Here is a 20372-nt window from a genome sequence, read left to right as displayed (position 1 = left end):
TATAGTCTTTTCATTATTTACAGCGACATAGGTACTGAAAGCACAAAGGGTATTGCAAATCTGCCTGAATACCTGTGCATCTCAGGAGGTTGTCTATGGCCTCATTATGCCGGTCTTTCACTTTCTACCCCTTTTCTTAGCTATGTAAATATAGTTATTCTATAAGTGATATAAAACTTTCAACTTCTGGTTAGTTTTTTTTACTTTTTAAAAATTCCTGGTGAATACAGGGTCATGTTAATGCTGCAGTATTTTCCTCACCACTGTTTGAGCTCTTTCCATAGCTATTCTAAATGGATAAATTCTGAAAGATTAATGCTGATCTCCTATTTGCTTTTCACACTTCTGATATTTTTGGGGAAGGAAAGTTTGTGTGTAGAGCTTGGGGAGGTTTTAGTGGAATTTTGGTTACTTTCCCATTCCTTTAAGAAATTCCTCTTTAAAAAAATAAAACCCTAAAAAATCATTCACAGGAATGTTTTTCGTCCCAGACGAGGGTGATAGGTAACTCTACTCCTTGCTGTTCCCCAGGTAAATGAATAAAAATGTCCACAAATAAATGAATACCTTTAGTTCTGTAATTAAAACTAAATAAATAAAATGACTGTTTAAGTAGTATTTTGGCTTTAAATTTTTCTTAGGCTAGATTTATCCTTGGTTGCTAATACGAGATCTTCCAGCTTGAGATTCCTCAGGGGTAAGAGTGTATTAGCTTTGTTAAATGTGCAAAGAGTCTTTTATGCTGCCTTTTCATTTTAGTAATAACAGGTATTTTGAGAGTTGCATCTGTCTACTTTTATTTTTTTTTTTTACTTAATTGCTATAGCTTTTAACTTTTTATTAGATATTACTCTGAGAATGGCTGTCAGACTAAGTATTTAACTATGTAGTACATCATTCATGATTTAATTTCTCTACCGTAGACATGTCTTGGAAACAGAGAAATAGGTACAGTTGTGTACCAAATGACTTTATAATTAAAGGTTAAAGACCATTGAGTCTAAATTCTGAAATTTAAGACATCTTATTTCTTATAAAGCGAAGTCCTACTCTGTGGAGATGAATAGTGGCTTGGTCTGGATATGACTGGTGCGAAGATCACATTCAAAGTGGTCCCATAGGTTTGTTGGTGAATACTTAGTTTTATATATAAGGATCACTGATGAAAGTATTCCTAGAAATACCTTTTAAGGTTGTGGTTAAAAAAAGCGTAAACACACAGTAAATAGAAGGTATTTCAAAGTTTAAGAGAGTTTTCTCTTTCCCCATTTTGTCTTTATTTACAGGAAAGCAAAAGCAGTTGAGCCAGTCTGCCCTCTTTCAGATCATGCTTATGGAATAGAAGTAGTTTACTTAAAATATATTAATCATACACGTAGCTTTCTCTGAAGCTCTAGGAATGGCATTAGGAATGTTTTTGAGTTTTGCACTGTTTAAATCCTGTTTAAAGAGACTTGGTTTTCCTGACTATACCAAAGCAAGTCCTCAGTGCAAAGGCATTCATGTTGCCCACAACACTTACTGATATTTCTTAGCCGAGTAATCTAGATCTGCTTTAAGTCTTTACATCTGATAGCTTTTACTTTGAAGCAACGGCAGCTGAGACTTTGTGTTGGCTTCAGGTTTTTCATGTGTGTCTCAGTTCATCCAGTTGAACTGTAATGGAACATCTTCTGTTGTTACTTATTCTTGAGTTTTTAACCAATTTCAAGTAAGCTTTGAATAAGCAGATTGTTCTTGTCATCCATTCGTAGTTGGTTTCGGGTTTTCCTCCGGTAAGATAGCATATTTGATAATTAAAATTGTAATGACTAAAACATGACAAGAGATGTTAACAGCGAGGGGTTTCTAGCTGCAAGCATTTCAGATGAGAGATTTTAGTTTTGTACAGTCCGTTCTACATATCCTGCAGCTTTAAGGTTTCCTCGTGCTTCAGGATGCAAAGCCAGCCTTTGGGCTGACTGCGACGGAGTGGCCCTGTCTTGGGGAGCCTGGGGCTTACCAGCTACACGCGGGCTCTTCCAGATGCTCCTGCTGCTGAAAGGGGGAAGGGAAGAGTGTCTTTAGTTGGATTACTTGACTTTCTAATTTGTAACTTAGTCAGCTCAGCTGGTGCCATGTAAGATACTCTTAGCTCTGCAGCCTAGCTGCTCGTTAGCTGCAGCTTGTACGTATGACTTGTAAGTGCGATTCTTAAAATATCGACAGTCCCTTAATATTTTTACCTAGCGTTGCAATGTTACTTGTCTGTTATCAGATATTTTGCTCTTTAAATATCTTAATCATTGGTTGAAGATGGCAAGGTTCTACTTCCTTGAGGTTCTTGGAATAAAGCTGGTGCCAGGTTTCAGTTATTGTGACACAAAAAGGTGCAAAACCCACATATCTCTGTAATTTTGGGTGTACTTGTATATCTTGAATTTTGGAGTTGGAGTTTCCCATTGAGTTAATCATAGAGCTTAGGCACTAGTAATTTTTTTTTCTTAAATTTTCATTGGGTATCTGGCAATATCAGTAGTGTTTTCTAAACATACTGGTAGGTGATGAACAAGCATATATATAGTCAAAGAATGCACCATAATAAACACATTTGTGTGTGGCAGTAAAATATTTACCTTTATATCGTGTCTTTCACAAATGCACGTAGAATTGTACAAGCTTACAGCTGTACTAATGGAACTTTTATAGCTGCAAAATAACGAAAATCCTGATGTAGATGTCTGTAGATGTTCGTATTTGTGGTAGGTCAGCATCTATATTTGCCTCATCATCCTGTATTGCACTTTGATTGCAATTAACATCACACCTCAATAAATTAAACATTGGCTGTGTAGGGTACCCTTGAAAGTGATAGTGCATAGCAAGGCAGCAGTGTGAGTTACATTAAATAGCTAAAATGAGTGTTTTCCACAAGCCTAATGGTTTGTCAAAATGTGTTATTACTTTATCAGTTCGGGCAAGAAAAAGATAAAAGGTATTAAAAGTTACCCAAGTTCTGGCATGTCTTAGTTACGCAAAATTGTGAAGCTTGATAAAATACTTGAGCTGTACTTTGCCTCTGATCCCATAGAGATAGGGCTTCTCTTGATGAGTGAAAATTCATGATTGTTTTCCCTATTTGTGCCATCTAGCCGAGGGGTTTAAATACCTATCCTTGTAACTATTACAGGCACCTGGGCTTGCTCTTTTCTTTTGCAATTAAAGCAAGCCTGAAGTTATTCTCAGTTTTTCAGGTTTGATGACGGAGAGCTCCTATAGTAGCATCCAGAGACTTCCATTGCAATTGTACAGCACTTTGTGCAGCAAAGCTTTGAGGCAATCTAAAGATACTCTTTGTTCTACATTGTCTATTTATACTTGATTGACCTAAAATAGCTAGGAAAAGGTTGTTCATGCCTGGCTAGAAAATATCCACACCCGGTTACAGTGGATAGTAGCAATTTCTTTGAGACATTATTTCAGAAACACAGGACTTATTCATTTTCACCCGATACTGTTTTCAAGTAATAGTCAAATCCTCCAAACACGTCTGGTAACCACAATGTTTGCCTTAAACTGGAGTTCCTTGCAGGTCTTCTCAGCTGACAAAGTTGAGCTTTATAAAAACTGCTAGAATTAGCCAGCCCTTCCCTGCTGATCTCATCATATTGGAATAGACGCTCAGAAATGGTGTGCTTTTTAAATTCGGAATAAATCTAATAGAGCGCACTTTGTTAAGATAATTGGATGTGGTTCTTTGAGAAACTGCACCTTTATTTGCTTGTTGAGTTTTCTTTAGATTTCTGTCACCAGTCAGGCAGTAGGGTGGGAAAGCATACAATGTAGAACGCAAGAGGCTTTAAGAAGTACTTTTGCTGTAAGTTTGTGCTCTGTTACAAGGAACTTACACTAGTAAATATTTGCTGGAGACTTTAACAGCGTGCATGGTATGTCACCAGGTCTGGTTCAGTTGAGTATTTTTAATAACTAAGTTTTATTTTTAAATAAAGAAATGTTTTTATTCACAGAATTCCTTAGAGTAGCAGCCCATAGATTAATATTTGGGTTTCTTCTGAAATGTGAGGGGATTCTGGCAAGCAAGTAGTCCAAGATCCTGGGTTTGAAACATGTAGTCTGTAGAGCTGATACCAAATTTTTCCAGTTTTGTTTGTATGAACCAGCCGCCTTTTTGCAGCTGTGTACTAAGGGCAAAGTCAGCATCTAGAAATCGATGTCAGAAGCGTTTGTCAGTTCTAGTGTTCTCGTAGTTGAGACATCTTCACAAAGAAAGCACAGAAGCTCACGTACTCCCTGGGGTTGAGATTCAAATAGCATACAGCAAAGGAATACGTGCACTTTGCAATATGACCATAAATAATAATAAAAAAAAAATCCTTAAGTCATACTTTTTATTGAATTATATTGCTCTTATCTTTGACCTGATTTTGAACCTCTGATTTGAAAACTTCAGAAACCTGAATGTCTTCGTAGGGTTCCGGGTCTGGCAGTGCTGTTTCTCCTGGCTGGTGATTGTAGAGCTGCTTTGGATCTTGGAATCGGAGCTGCCCCTGTGGTAGCCGGCACGTGTGGTGGTAGGGTGCAAGTCCTTCGGTACAGGCATATTCAAGGGCTGTCAATTCTCACTTTTTGCTGGATTTGACAGCTTAAGTTGGAGCTTGTGGACATGTTAGATACAGACTTGCACGTAGGTGAAGAGGCACCTAGCAGCTACCTCCATCAGGCTTTAAATTTCTCTTGTCTTTGAAGCGTGTTCATGCTCACTCTCTCGCTCAAAAGCAATTCTAAGTTCCAAGTATTTTCTTCAGATGGAGAGGTATGATGATGTTACAAGAAAGTTTCCTACTAAAACTGTAATGCTTCTATATCACAAATGGCTGGTATTAATTATTGTCATGCAAAGACAGTCTTTTGTAAGAACTACAGTCTTACATTAAAACACCTACTTTAAACTTAAACCACAACCAAATCACTTTTTTCTCTAAGTTCTATTCCTTTAGGTGGAATCATTTTAGATAACAGTTAGCAGAAAATTATTGGGGGGGGGGTTGTTGCCTTTTTAAAAACACTTTTAAAGTACTTTAACTGATATTTAGACATCTTGCACAGTAGCTGTGAGATCATTCTACAAGAAGGAATTACATGTAACTTGGTGATTAATAGGCCTCTATGTTTGCATTCCCCTAACAGTGTGCTGGTAGTCTATACAAATACACATTTTTTATTTTTTATTTTTTTTTAATGGCAGCCTTAGACTTCTAATTCATGCCTTCCTTTACAGGGCACAAAACTATGGATAATAATGGAATACTTGGGTGGAGGGTCAGCTTTGGATCTTGTAAGTATATGATTTTTTTTTGCATTATAAATACTAGTGAACCTTATTTCATTGTGCTTTTGTATGTCTTTATAATCTAGTTCCTGGAGGTAACTGATATTATACATCACTGGTACATTGTAATGCTCCAAAAAGTGTGAATTTGCATGGTAGCACTGTTATATTGAGCTGACGTTGATTTGTTTTGTTTTTTCTCCTCTGAGCATTAGGAAGCATCCATTTGTTCTAAGGCAAATGTAAGGCAATTATTTATTTATTTATTTATTTAGCATGAGGAGAAAGAAGCACGGTTCTTACCGTATGTGGTGGGGTTTTGAGTCATCTGTCCCCCCCACAAGTAGAATACTCATTACACTCAAATAAAAAAAAATAATGTTTCCTTTGGGATTAGGTCTCAGGGATGAATGAAGTGTGTGCCTACAGTACAGTTAATTTTACCTGTTAAAAGGTGTTGGGTTTTCCGTTTTTAGGTATTTTCAGTTAGGCATGAAAGTGCCTTTTACTTCAGATAGTGTAGCATTCATGAAGGATGTAGCTTAGAGAGCACAAGAGAACGGTCCACTGTATGTGGATGTGGTTTCCCCATACTTTCAGTGCAGCTCTGCCTCAGCTGTAAAGCTCAGACCCACCCTTTCCTGTAAGATAATACAACTCAGTCTTTGTTTGTGTGATTCTGAAGGAAAAATATCATGGCTTGAGTGTTATAGTGTGGTGTTAATTATGCATTTGCTAACAGTGGTCCTGTCTGCAAGGGTTGAAGTATGTGCTTAACTTCATAAATCTATTTAAACTTCTTTATGAAGTTACATCACATCAACTCAGCTATGGGAATGCAGAAGCGTAGTAATTATGTGTAGCACGTAGTAGTTAGTAATTCTGGAACTTAAGTCTTTTTGAGAAAGGGGCTGCGTGATACTTGCTCTTTAACACTTTTGAGTAATCAATAGCCTTCTGTGGAGTGTCAGAAATAGTGAAATAGCTTTTACTAGTGACAGTTGAAACCACTGAACTTTCAGAAGAACAAAACTAAGTTTTACCTCACTTTGCCATACCATAATTTCATGGCGTTCTCTGTTTCAGTGCTGTGTTGTTGATTTTTTTTTATAGCAGAATCACCCACCTTAATTGCTTCTGTTTTATTTACATAGCTTTCTAAAGTGCAAAGTTTACACTGATTCCATACTAGCGGCTTTATAGTAGTGCATTATGTTCGTGATGGAAAAGTGAGCATGGAATCAAAAATGCTGGAACAAGAAAAAAACGGATCATTAAATTTAAAACCCACAGTCAAGACACTAATTTATTTTGAAATAAACCAACTTTCTTAATTCACTTAATCTAAAATGCAAAATTCAGTCTGCTGTGTTTGCTGTCTATAGGAAATTATAACTCTGTGGAAAGTTAGGTCTAGATTTTCTTTTGCAGTGCATGCTGAAGGGAGCGCATACTGTATATGTTAAAAAAAGTAACAGCTTTTTCAATGTATTATCAATAGAAAAGATGTGAAGATTCCAATAGCACCTTTTTCTGATAGAATGTTGGCATACTTCATTGACTATTGTATTAGTTCTGTTAGTTCTTTAAAAAAACTTTTCAAGTATAAGATCTAATTGAATCAATAAGAAGGCAAAAATTAGATGCCAGACTAAAATTATTTTAACGTGTCTTTCCTCTAAAGCTGCGTGCTGGCCCGTTTGATGAGTTCCAGATTGCTACCATGCTAAAGGAAATCTTGAAAGGTCTCGACTACCTACACTCAGAGAAGAAAATTCACAGGGATATAAAAGGTGCATAACATTTGAAATGTTACTTTGTTACAGCCTTTAAAATCATAAGAGCAGTAATCTAATTTAGATATTATGTTACTTCCCCTTGGCAGCTGCCAATGTCTTGTTATCAGAACAAGGTGATGTTAAGCTTGCTGATTTTGGAGTTGCTGGGCAGCTGACAGACACGCAAATTAAGAGGAATACCTTTGTTGGAACTCCATTTTGGATGGCCCCTGAAGTTATTCAGCAGTCAGCGTATGATTCAAAAGTAAGTATGAGAGTAGAATACCTTTTCTTTTTATCTGCAGATCCAACAGAAATGACTTTGGGTTTTGTGGTTTTAGCTCTATTGCTCCAGAGGAAAAAAAAAAAAGTAGATTTCAAATTACAAGGTTTCAAATAATAAAATAAAAATGATGGTTAAGTTGTTTTTATACAGTGGTTGCATGTCACTGTACTGATGTGGAAGACCCGTGTAAACTCACTAAGTAAATTGATGCTTTCATGTTAAGATTCTTTCAGAGAAACTCCCTGGATAGTTTTGGTGTTGTTGCTTGGTTGGTGTGTTTTTAATTTCAATTCAATGTTTTGTTTTTCATTCAAACAGTAATAAAGTTCTCACAAATTAGAATACCACCAGAATTTACCAGCTTATTTAAAGCCAAGATGATGGATGAAATTTCACCGTCTTCTCAGATTTTTATAAACAGCTCTGGGTATCATTTCTTTAATGGTATTTCTGAGGGCCTATGTAATGCTGAAGATTTTAGCACAGATCTTGAGAAGAAAAATAAGTAACTTGAACTACAGGCTGGGTAGCTGTGGCAGCATTAGGGTACCGTCCCCATTTCTTTGTCATGGGAACTGTTGATGGGGGACCAGTTGCAAAGAAGCGCTTCCCTGTATGAACTTGCAGTGGGAAAGCAGGCTTGCTCTGTGCTTTTGTGAGGATTGGGAACTGCTGCTAGAAATGATGATAAGGAGGGAACAGTTCCCTCTTCTCCCATGTGCATACCCACAAGACGACCTGGAGCGTGTGGGTAGTGAAATGGCAGCGTACTTTGGTGCTGGCATTGGACCTTCTACACTCTGTTGATGCAATCTTAAATAGGAGCAAGAAATCTGAAAATCTTGGTATATGCAGAGTAATACTTTTGTACTGTTTTTTCTCAAGTAGTGAACATGTAACTGTAGTTGTGAAGTGCACATAAAGAAAAGAATGTTGAATATCTGAGTTGTATTCACTCTCCAGGAGACATTCCCAGGATCATTCAGATGTGAAGGAATTTGTGTACATTTCACAAGGGTTCTTGCTGGTAGTAGTTTTTGTGTGTAGGGTGTCAGTGGTACAACTGTAATGTGCTCACATGGCATTTTGGAAAAGTGCTCTACCCCGCTTCAAAAATGCATGTTGTCCAGTTGAAGTGAGAATAATTCCTCGTCTGCCTGCCCTGTGTGTAAATCAGCTGTACCACCTCTTCATTTACCTTCTCCCAGCAACCTAATATTTTGCCTTCTACATCTCCTGGAGAAGAGGAGGCTGAGGGGAAACTGTATCACTCTCTACAGCTCCCTGAAAGGAGGGGGTAGAGAGGTGGGGGCTGACCCCTTCTGCCTGGTGACAGATGATAGGACGAGAGGAAATGGGTTCAAGTTATGCCAGGGGAGGTTTAGACTGGATATTAGGAAACATTTTTTCACGGAAAGACTTATCGAACATCGGAGGAGGCTGCCCAGGGAGGGGGTGGATTCGCCATCCCTGGAGGTGGTTAAAAAAAGGGGTAGAGGTGGTACTTGGGGACGTGGTTTAGAAGTGGTTTTGTCAGGGTAGGTTAATGGTTGGACTTGGTGATCTTAAAGGTCCCTTCCAACCTCAGCGATTCTGTGATTCTGTGATCTCCTCAATATGTTGCAAGAGCAATGCCCTCCACCTTTTCTTTCTATTACAAAATTCTGGTGGGAAAGCATAGAAGATGCTAGCCTTTGGTAGGGCAGATGAAGGGGTTTGGACAGGATACGCTTCAATTTCTAGACTAATACTGATAAATGTCTTGGCATCTGGACTGATTTTTAACCTTTCTCCTTCTTCCCCTACTTGAAAATGACAGAAAATAAAATAGAAGTTCATACGTTGTTGTAGTGGCCAAGCCCCATCTCTTCTTTCAAAATATTTTGCTCCAAGATGCAATATTTGCTTATGCTATTTCAGTAATAAACAATAAGCTAGTTTAATTCTTCAATATTAAATAAAGATAGTTCTTGTGAATAGGAAAGGAATATTGGAGAGGTGCAAATTGTAACCTCTGTTTACTCTATGGGCAACTTTGGTTTATGACTTTGTGCCAAGTGTAGTCAACCATTGCCAGCCCCTTTTTAATGAGAAACTCTTTTAGTGACCTTGTAGCTCATCTAAAAAGATGCGAGTAGTGCATATTTCACTTGGGGAAAAAAAAATCTGTAAATCAGAAAAGAATTTTATAGTTCATAAAATATTTTGATATAAAGACAGAATTTGTTTGTAGTGCTTACCTTCAGCTGAAATAAATATCACTGCGTTATTCTTCAGAAACTTACGCTGTGAACTTGGTGTTTCAGGTCTAGCTAGTTGTTGATAATTTTCTAGCTAAAATTCATCAAGCAGTCTGTTAAGAAAGAAGACTTCTTGTTTGTAAGTGCTGGTTTTGAAGCCAGTTTAAAGAAGAGAGTGATAATACCTTGTAATCACTCACTTTTTATAAGAACTACCTTTTTGGAGTTCAAGAGATGATGCTTGTTAGTGATATTTCCTGTGCGCATGTCAGCCTTAAATGCAAAAGAACCCCACACTAATAGATCAGTATCTGTTCATAGAGATGTGAATTAAGTGATCACCTGCTGGATGTGATTCAACTCTGCTTTCTTCCTTCAGAGTGAGGTGTCAAACAACGTTGGATACCTCAGTGCATCTACAGTTTAAAAAGCAACACCAGCATGCAGTTTTGCTCTCTAAAAAAAAATCTGAATTAGACATAGGAAATTTGCGGCAGTTTGTAGTTCATTATATAGAAAAAAAAAAATCAAAGGAAGAGTCAAGTTTCTGAAGTTTTTTCCAAAAGCATGTTTGTTTAGGTGCACGTTTAACTTGCTGACAGCATTCCAACAGTGACAGCATGCAACAACGGTGATGTTGTAGACCTTTGTTTCTGAAGTTTTTTCCAAAAGCATGTGTATTTAGGTGCACGTCATTAAAGACGAAGTTAGCCAGGCTTTTGGGAATTATAGCCTTCAAGTATTAGAAAGGAATCTTTGTGCATTATCTACTTCGACCAAAATTAATTTTATTATATAGATGCAGTACACATGAAGATTTCAGTTGTTCAATACTTAGTCATGATAGCCCTTAATTTTGTATTAAAAGTAACTTGTCCCTTTCTCAGGCTGACATCTGGTCGTTGGGAATCACTGCTATTGAACTGGCCAAAGGGGAACCTCCCAACTCTGACATGCACCCGATGAGAGTCCTGTTTCTCATTCCGAAAAACAATCCTCCGACTTTATTAGGAGAATTCAGTAAACCTTTTAAAGAATTCATTGATGCATGTCTGAATAAGGACCCAACATTTGTGAGTACATATATATGTGTGTGTGTGTGTGTATACGTGTTGGTTTTGTTTTTTGCTCTATCATGCTCGTCAAGTATTTTGCTGATGTGGCACATCATAGTTGATTGAAATAAATTTAGAGACTATACTTGCCACTGTGAATGGTAGTGGTGCTTTTTAATAGCTGTGTCTCCATCCTAGTCTCTTTTGTTTAAAATACCGAAAGGAGGAGGGAGAATGCTGAAAAAAATGAGGGTGCTTCCTAAAATGCACTCAAGCCTAGGATATTGCCCGAAGAGAAGCTTTAGCAGAGGAGAGAATCTTAAATCTTTTTCTCCAGCAGAACTTTTGCTGTCTGTCTGAATTCTGCTTACAAGGAAATGTTGCACTGGAGAATTTTGATTAGTCATTTTCCTGGGTGTGTACCTTCTAGCAGTATAGTCTGTGTGTGACTCGGTCGTATTTTTAGAGTGCTTGTAAATGTGGATTACTGGCTTTTCTTGACTTCCTGTTTCACTAATTTCCTGATACTATATGACTTAGCTCTAGAAGTCAGTCGTCTTACTAAATCTCCCTTATTAACATTTAAAATCATGAAATGTTAGCATAACATTAAATATTTAAGTGTTTCTTGCAGCGCCCCACTGCAAAAGAACTTCTGAAGCACAAATTCATTATGAAAAATGCCAAGAAGACTTCCTATCTGACAGAACTGATTGATAGGTTTAAGAGATGGAAAGCAGAGGGACATAGTAGTGATGAAAGTGATTCCGATGGTTCCGATTCGTAAGTCTATTTGCAGTTTAGTCTTTTTTTTTCTTTAAAAAAATGTTGCTAAAGTAGGTTTGTTGCAGTTTCTCTGTGTAATTAAGTCCTCTTCTGTATATCTATCTATGTTCCTATGTTTTTCAGTAGCTTCTTTAAAGAAAACCCCTTGTATGAACCTAAAGACCAATGCATAAGTCAAGCTATGCGCTCGTTATCTCTTTAAACTTTCTCTCTCTGAACTCAGTTTCAGTTCTGTGTAAGTCCTGTGCATTTCCTAGTCTAGGGCTAGTGGTTTTACCAAAAACAATGAATCACAATTAGAAATATTGCAGAGCAAGGTTGAGGTGTATGAAGAAGTTTGCACAATGCCTGTGGAACAACATATATTCTTTAAGTCTCTTGCTTTTCTGGATATCAGATAACGGTTTTAAATGGGATGCCGTGGGAGAAGGTAGGCTTTATGGGTAGATAACATCTTCTCTTCGCTTTGATCATATTTCAATTTATTCAGCCTCTGAAGTAGGTTTTTTTTTAAAGTTCAGTTAATGTTTCAATACACATTTTTCTTCTTATTTTAAGGAATATGGAACTAATCTGTATAGATTTATTATGTATTAGGGTTACCTATGCTTGCTTAGTGTTATGTTGTGGCCAGTATTATGTACATCGTATCCTTTTTCTTCAGGGAGTCCAGTAACAAAGAAAATAACTCTCATCCTGAGTGGAGCTTTACTACAGTTCGAAAGAAGCCAGATGCAAAGAAGCTGCAGAATGGGACAGTAAGTACAGTCGGAAGAGTTCTAGTTCTGTGTTCTAAGTGCTGGGTTTGAAGCCAATTTAAGGAAGATAGTGATAAAACTTAGGAATTATTCACTTTTTATAAGAACTGTGGTTTTGGAGTTCAAGAGGTCATGCTTGTTAGTGATATTTCCTATGCTCATGTAAGCCTTAAATGCAAAAGATACCACGTGCTAATAGATGAGTATCTGTTCATAGAGATGTGGATTCTAAAGACCATGTAATATTAGAGAGGAAAAACGGAGCTGTTTTTCTGATGATATATGCCATTGTTTCAGGTGTACCATCAGGTGTCTGTTCCCGCATCACGTAACTCTTGATGTACTGTGCCTTCATTGGTTTTGTAATGTGTTTCTAGTGCTTTGGTGAATTTAACTGAACTTTCAAAATCGCATGTGCTGTGTGTTGAATGCAGCTTATATGTTGTATAGGAGTATGCTAATGTAATCCTTATTTGTTAACTTTTAGGATCAGGATCTTGTGAAAACCCTGAGTTGTTTAACTATGATAATCACCCCTGTGTTTGCTGAGGTGAGTCTTGACTTAAACTTCTTTGAAAATGTTACCCAAGTGTCTGATAAGTTTTGTAAGTTTTATCTGTTTTGGTTTGCTACTCAGCTCAAACAGCAGGACACAAATAATGCTAGCAGAAAGAAAGCAATTGAGGAACTTGAGAAAAGCATCAATATGGCAGAAGCAACGTGTCCAGGGATCACAGATAAGATGGTGAAGAAACTTATGGAGAAATTTCAGAAGTAAGTTAAGGAATTTTTTGTATGCGTTATTAAAAAAAAAAAAAAATTGCTTTCTTTCATAAGAAAAAAATTAAGTAGCTATGCACAGGAAAGGTTAGTTGATACCGAACTTTCTGTGTTGGGGAAATTTGAGTAGTTTAGTGATAACTGAAAGGCCTGCTATGTCCGGGGCTTTAAACTTTTAGCTTTGGTAGTTACACATAACACTTCTGTTGGAGACTAAAACTAATAGTACCAATTACTGCACCTGTTTGTCTTCTAGTGCTGCAGTTTTACTGTAGTTGTTACACCTTGCTGCTTTTAATTTAGCTTGCAATTTTGTCGTAAGCGTACTTATAGGAAGTAAGGTTGTAGGAGAATCTTTAAATTATCCTTTTAGGGAGTATTTTCTTGAGAATGTCACTTCAGGAGGTTTTTTCTTACGATCTGTTGAGATGAAGGCATCTAGTTCAGTGATGCCAAAGTAGTTATGTGCTGTTTGCCAAGGTGAAACAATATAATTAACAAAGTTCTTGATTGCCTTTTTTTATCCGTAGATTTTCTGTTAATGACTCATCCTAAGAAACTTCACATAATTGACTGCTGTTTCGTATGGACCCAGTGAAACCCACCAAAACTACTTCAAGCTTGGCAGTGCTTAGCTCATGAGCTCCTTGTGCCTTTTGGATCTTTGCAACATATTGATGGTGATTGAGGATTTGAAAGAACCTACTCAACTATTTTGTGGCAGTGCACATGGTTTTATATTTTCAGGAAATTATTTTGTAAAGAACAACTTTTAATATTGTAGTTTCACCTGTTTAATCTGATAAATGTTGAGGTGCAGTTTTGCTTTTAGAAATAACCATTACTTTAGTTAATAGAAAGTGCAAGTATGGTCTGTTTTGATGCTGTTTTGTTCCTGTACATGGGGATGTACAGGTCTTTTGTATTCATGAGTTAAACTTTTGTAAATCACTAACAAGCTTCAGAGAAAATAGCTTTTTCACAAGCGTATTCAAGACATGTAACGTAGTGGCAAGGGTATTGCTGTAGCACCTGCTTCAACCAGCAAATAGTTATCGTGCCCTGAAAAATAAACCTGCAACAGTATCTATTATAATTCTAAATTGGTACAGTATTTTAGGCAGCTCTATGATTAAATATATTTGAGAGCAATATGTCAATAGTTTGCAGGTGATATGTAGCAACAGGTATATCCTGATGTACAGTATATGTAATACCTTTTAGAAGAGGTTTTGAAGTAGTAATTCAATCTTATATCATCGTGGTAGGAAAATTTAAAGCAATACAGTTGAGGGGGTGGGGCTTTTGGCAATAATGGACAAAACCTGAAGTCCAGTTTAACTTAATTTAATTTTTTTCCTCTGAGTATACATGCCTGGGTGGAAGGGAGCCAGAGAAGCCGAGCGTCGCATGATACATACCTCACAAGCAGGTATAAGTGTAACACCAGCGTTCTGTGTGGTGGTGTTGTTTCTCCTGTAAGATATTTATACACAGTTTTGTTCTTAGATACATTAAATACAGTACATCGGCATAATTTGTTTATAATTTTCTGAAAGTGTATTTTAAATATGTATTTACCAGTTAATATGCAAATAACTGAGTTATAGATATTCTTTCACAAAAAGGTAGTACTGTGCAGTACGGAGTGATTTTTTTTTTCTTTTTTTTTCATAAAAAGTAGGTAAGACTATAAAGTTGCTTTCAGTTATATATTTATGGTACTGCTAGATGGGTAATTCCTTCTCTTCTTTTTTTTTTTTTTTTTTTCCCTTTTTCAACCCAGTATGTATATTATGCTGAAGTTTTGAACTGGGATTGTTTTTCAGTACTTAGCTGTGGAACTGTTGGTGTAAATTTATTTTTTATAAAGGCTGGGTGTGTTTATTTTATCGTTCAGACCTGCACATTTTGTTTTTGCACAAAAGTCATTTTAAAGAATCTGAAATATATCTGCCAAATATTGAAAAAGTAATGGTGTGCAAGTAAATACTGCATTTTTAGTCAAATGTTGCCATTACATCGTTTTTATATAAAGGACACTTGCAAGAGATGGTGGTTAGATATGCCAAGGACAATTATTTTCAATGGTGCCTACACTGTAAAAAAAAAAAAAAAAAATTACTTTTAACTCCTTGTTTTAATTTTAAAAAAATGTTTCTGTTTAAAACTTTCATCTGCTATATAACTGAAATTCGATTAGAATTTATATCTGAGAAAAAAGTCTGGAAATAGTTTTTGAAAACAATGTTATGGATTAAATAAATATTTTTATAAATGTAAAAGCAGCAAAAGTTGTAAATACAGTTGATCTGAAGCTTTACAAAATAACTGCATCACAGAAACAAATTGTAGTGCTCCTCTAGCTTCTGTAGTTGTTAGTCTTGTAAATCTGTTTATAGATGAAGCTTATTTCAATGTTGGGGGGGGTTTTAAATGGTTTAAAAATAAATATTTAAGTTCTGTAAACTTTCATGAGCTTGTTCTGTTGTGCGTTTTATTCTGGATTTTAGTAGAAGTGTAGAGGTGCGGCTGTACCTCTTACAGCGTTGTGTTCTAGTTGAAGAAAGGTGTTCCTTGCAGAGTTGCACGGGTGCTTTGAAAAGGTTTGGGTCCCCCCGCTGCTCTTGTCCGAAGGACGCCTACCAGCTGCTACGCCACAGGGAATGCTAGAGATAGATGGAGCAGCCCCAGGGTTTGGTTTGATTCCATACATAAAGAGGCGTCTTCAGGACCTGTGTGCTCAGACGAACCTGCACGGCCCGTGACAACGCGGTAGAGATGTCAGAACACTCTGGCTTCGTCGCGAACTCGGCGGCGTGGAGTGAAGGTACAAAAAGGTCGGTGCAACCGTTGCCTCAGCTTTCACTTCGGCAGTCCTGACCCAAATCTCATTTTAAAGAGCTCCATACAATTTTCTCCGAATTCAAAAAAATGTTTTTACTTCCATGTCACTTCCCTTAAGGTGTTCTTTTTACGGGGAGACCAAGGGGAGAGGTGATGGGTGTTTCTCCCAAATTTGGTAACTGGTGGCTCTACCCTCTTGACACAGGCTCTTTAATCTATGCAACTCTCTAAAGGATTCTGAGTCGGTAGGGTTAGGGAATTACTTGGGAAATTGGAACCTGTACTGTTTGTGATACGACTGTAACAAGTTGTTGAACAATGGTGCTTCTTCTTTTCCTGTGAAATGGGTGGGATGTATACCTACCTCATAGGACAGCGTGGGGAAAAGCTCATCCACGTGTGTATAATACAGCCTCGTTCTCTTCGAGTCCATTCAAGAAACTTTTTTTATTGTAATGCGTATGGCATTTCTGCTCCTAAAGTCTCTGTGCATCGTAAGACTATAACTCTAAAGAATGGATGTCTGTGTTACTGGTTTCCAGAGAACCGTTGTCTTTTTCCCCTGCCATGTGTTAGTTATTGATGAACTGTGTAACTTAATCAGCAGTATTCTGTTGCTGGCAGATCGCTAATGGAAAGATATATCCAAATATTCATGCAGGAACCATCTTGCTCTCTTGGTTTGCTGGGCTTCCCACTGCGGATGGAGAAGGATTGATATTGAAGTAGGCTTTCTTATCAAAGTAGTCTGAACCGCAGAACAGAGAAATGTAGTTGTTCTTGGGTAGGCGAGTCCTTTATCGATGTAAGCGTTCTCGAAACCCTTGGTCTCTGCCTGCGCTCGTACGCTTCTGTCCGGTAAGATTGTAGTATCGTAAACACCTGGGCTTGCGTTCACTTGAACGTCTCTAGCTGAGTAGGAAAGTACGTAGGTTCTTAACGTGTTTGCACAAAGTTTAGCAATTGTTAAAGGTCTGATTTTTATCACACTGTTTTATGACTTAACACTGGAATAAAATTATTGTCCTCTTTGCAAAGTTTTAGTGGTATCTATGTTGGCTTGCCTTATTTCGCATTTTTCCAATGAGTGAGGTAACGCTTCATACAAAGATGAGGTAAATATACTGAAAGCTGTCTTAGTGCTTCGCCAAACTGAAGTTCTTTGTATAGAGTGTACATTTTGCTGCTTTTTATATCCTGACGTACACACCTGTGCCAAAAAAGTTGCTGAACATCGTGCAGCTGAATTTCAAGATGAGCTTCATCCCTAAGTGATAGGTTTAATACGAACCCCGGTTACTTCGGTCTGACTGCGTTGAATAGCTTAATGTTTTGACGCTGTAATGCTGTTATACCTCCTGCCCCTTTAATAATCCGTGCTTGCGTAAGGGCTATAAGGGCTTACGCTTTCCAGGTACTGCTGTCTGTCTGTCACTGGCAGCAGATCAAATCGTGCCATGTCCTCTCCATCCTCCTTTTCTTCCCTGCTGAAACACGCTCACTTTAAATAGATGTTCGTACCCCTTTTTGGGGGTACGAGCAGGGACCACGGGGAAGGACTTACTCAAGGGTTATTTCAATTGTTCCTTGACACGTGAGCTGCTGCTTACTGGGATTGTTCCTTTATTTTAGTCAGTCCCAAGAAAGCTGCTTTACGCAATGAATTTAGCTTGAAGATGTTAATTTCTGTCACTGCTTTGTTCCTCTGCTATTGTTGCCCATGGTGGAGGATGTGCTGTGGCACGGTGCACACGCTCTGCCCCAGTGCTCTCTACTCAATGGAAAATGCCAAAAATAGTTCTTAAGTCCTCATTTCTCCTTCTCGGGGCTTTTTTCCCAGTGTAGTCCTGACTGCCAGAGCTGGCAGCTCCTGGGGATTTGGGCAGCGTGGCTGTACGTTGATCCCTCTCCGTGGGACCGTGTGGCTCTTGCGGGACATGCTCAGGGTAAGGCTGAGCTGGGCCAGCCTTTACCTGTGTCCCCACCTGCTCCTGGGAGCTCGCGGTGGTTGGAGGTTTGCCTGTCTGCTTAAGCTGTCACCCTTTCGGGGATGTTCTCTGCAGGCTGTGAGTGCAGTCTGTGTCTCAAACGCTGCTGCTTTCCCCCCCCGCCCCCTTCTACCAAATCGTGCATAGAGACTGCCGTACTTAAACGCTGTATAGAGTGGTGGTTCATGCTCTTTCCAAGGTTCCCTTTGGGAAAGGGAAGAAACAGCCCTCTATAACCAAAGTTTTTTCCTTTTTTTTGGAATAGACCGTGTGCCAAAGGAGCATGTGGAGCCCCTGTCGTTCACAGCTTCTTCAGCGCAGGGTAACCGGGAGCAGAAGCAAACCTTGCACTGTGCTCTCTTGTTGAGCTAACGCACTTCTTTGGGCAACCAACCAAGAATGTGGTGGTTTTCTGCGGCGTTCGGGGTTCTCGGCGAGGCTCCCCGCTCACTGCGAAGGCTCAGAGGGAGCCAAGGAAGCAGCTGGGGGAGAGGGAGAGCGGGCCGGCAGCGCCAGGGAGCCGTGAGGGCTGTCTGGGAGCGGCGCAGGGCAAGGCGGGCTGGGGGCGGGCGGCAGGGCGAGGGGTGAAGATTTGGCAGGGCAGAAAGAAGAAACCAAAGCTCAGGTGTTATCAACTAATTTTTATTGTCCAGCTTCTAAAACAAAGGTCAGTGACGCGCAGGGTGAGCAGTACCCATAAACCCAGTTATTTTTATGTATTTTCTGTCTTTTGACCTATTTTCTGTCTCTGCTCCGGCTTCCTTGTCTCTGAAATCCATTCTAGCAGGTCACGGTGGTTTCTCAATCGTGGATTTACGTGACTGTAGGAGTGATAACCCAGTCCTAAAGAATCTTATAGGGTTGTTCTTACAGAAAAGTAACAAGATCGTCCCCTAAAATCTTAGAGAGGTGTTACCATTCTCCAGATTTTTTGAGTAGATTTCATGTAATTTTAGGGTAATAATAAGTTTTTGTAATTAAGTAGTATCTTTATACCTATTTTCTTCCAGGGATCAATGGATAAATTGGGACTACCCCTCCTGCCACCCCACGGATGGTGAGCAGCCCCATCTCCTCCTCCTTCTTTATAGCCAGAAACAGCCCTGGTAGAAATGACAGCTAATGGGCCTAAGAAAAGCGGAGCCATACGATGTCGTTCGTTAGAGCTCGCTGTGGGATGCCGCTAAATGACTTACAAGCACAGCTGGGATGTTTTGTGGAAGGATAACGCTCTAAACTGGCCAGGGAGAAGACAGAGCGGATTGCTTCCCCTGTGGCTCCAAGCATTGCGAGGAGCACCCCACACACGCAGCCTTGTCCTCAACCGGGCGCTCCCTGCGGCGCTGGAGGGAGGAGAGGTGGGATGGAGGAGATGGGGTCCGTGCTGGGGCATTGGCCGTGTCCATGGGGGGGTCAGGTCCTGCCCTGAACATCCTGCTCGTCTCCAAATGGGCCGCAAACACCCTTCCCACCAGTGTGCTTCTCGCCAGCCGTGGAGAGCACATGTTTAAACTCTTCTGTGAGATGTCTCTTTTCTTTTTCTCCTTCCCCCCTGGATGAAGACTCCAGCGGCTGAGCTCCAAGCATGACCAGCAGCCACCCGGTTGGGGTGCTTTGCAGGGCTTTAGGAGAGCCCTGGCCCCTCTGGCTGGAGCAGGACTCCCGTGTGTGGTGGTAGAGATGCACCCCAGCTTCCACGCATAGTGCCAGGGTTGAGTACTTCTGAACGCTCCCCTGTTGTCCATTAACACATTGTCCCAGTTTGAGGGACAGGAGTAACTTCTCTTCTAGTGTTTGGGGAAAACTACACTTTTAGAAGACTCCACTGTGAATTTGTGAAAATAATTACTTCACAGCCAGCGATGGTGTGCGAGTTTCGAGGTGTCGGTGTTTTCGAGCTCGCCGGGTGCGGGGATGAGGAGGAGCGAGACCCGGGCACTGGACCCAAGCTGCCAACAGGGTTAGTTCATACCATGAACGGCACATTCCAAAGAAATGAGAAAGTTTGCTGAGGAGTCCTCTCTCTCCCGTGACGGCTGCCATCCCGAGAACTCCTCGCCCCGGTGCCGCAGCCCTGAGCCCGTCCCTTCCTCCCGAAGCCGCAGCGCTGGCAGTGTCCCACATGGGCTGTCACTGCGGGGAGCGCACGGCCCCTACCGATGGAATGGGCTGGGGATAGTCCTTGGGCATTTTATACTGGTATCGGGATCAATACTGGTTGTTTAGTGTTATTAATGTTAATTATCTAGTCTCATTCTATTACATCTGTTTATATTCCAACCCTCTCCTTTCCTTGTATTTCCCCAATACCCTTTCCCAGGTGGGGAGGCGTCATTGGGTGAGAGAATAATTGTCTAAACGACAATAAATTGTTGTGGGTTCCTCAAACCAAAACACACACCCTCTATAGCTAAGAGCACTCGCGCAACACAGGCCCAGCACAACGGTTTACGAGCAGCAAGCCCTGCGAGCAAGAGTGTCGCCTTCTGCGGCTCCGGGTCGGCGCCGGCCGCCTCTGCTCCCCC

At 39.7% G+C, this 20372-nt stretch overlaps 2 protein-coding genes across 2 annotated transcripts in view; one reads left to right on the top strand and one right to left on the bottom strand.

Annotated features, from left to right (window-relative positions):
- Positions 1 to 15300, top strand: part of STK26 (serine/threonine protein kinase 26) — a 34978-nt gene extending 19678 nt beyond the window's left edge. The window contains exons 3-11 of the mRNA XM_009881799.1: positions 5279 to 5335; positions 7014 to 7122; positions 7215 to 7372; positions 10521 to 10706; positions 11323 to 11471; positions 12139 to 12232; positions 12720 to 12782; positions 12870 to 13006; positions 13543 to 15300. Coding sequence (XP_009880101.1) covers positions 5279 to 5335; positions 7014 to 7122; positions 7215 to 7372; positions 10521 to 10706; positions 11323 to 11471; positions 12139 to 12232; positions 12720 to 12782; positions 12870 to 13006; positions 13543 to 13567 — 978 coding nt within the window. The 3' untranslated portion in view covers positions 13568 to 15300. The remainder of the gene's footprint in view (positions 1 to 5278; positions 5336 to 7013; positions 7123 to 7214; positions 7373 to 10520; positions 10707 to 11322; positions 11472 to 12138; positions 12233 to 12719; positions 12783 to 12869; positions 13007 to 13542) is intronic.
- A 3007-nt stretch (positions 15301 to 18307) lies between these two features.
- FRMD7 (FERM domain containing 7) overlaps positions 18308 to 20372 on the bottom strand; it is a 13438-nt gene continuing 11373 nt past the window's right edge. The window contains exon 10 of the mRNA XM_009881798.1: positions 18308 to 18329. Within this exon, the coding sequence (XP_009880100.1) occupies positions 18308 to 18329 (22 nt within the window). The remainder of the gene's footprint in view (positions 18330 to 20372) is intronic.

This window comes from Charadrius vociferus, unplaced genomic scaffold (assembly GCF_000708025.1).
Source record: "Charadrius vociferus isolate BGI_N301 unplaced genomic scaffold, ASM70802v2 scaffold472, whole genome shotgun sequence".
Classification (NCBI taxonomy): domain Eukaryota; kingdom Metazoa; phylum Chordata; class Aves; order Charadriiformes; family Charadriidae; genus Charadrius; species Charadrius vociferus.
This window is presented reverse-complemented; position numbering and strand designations above follow the sequence as displayed.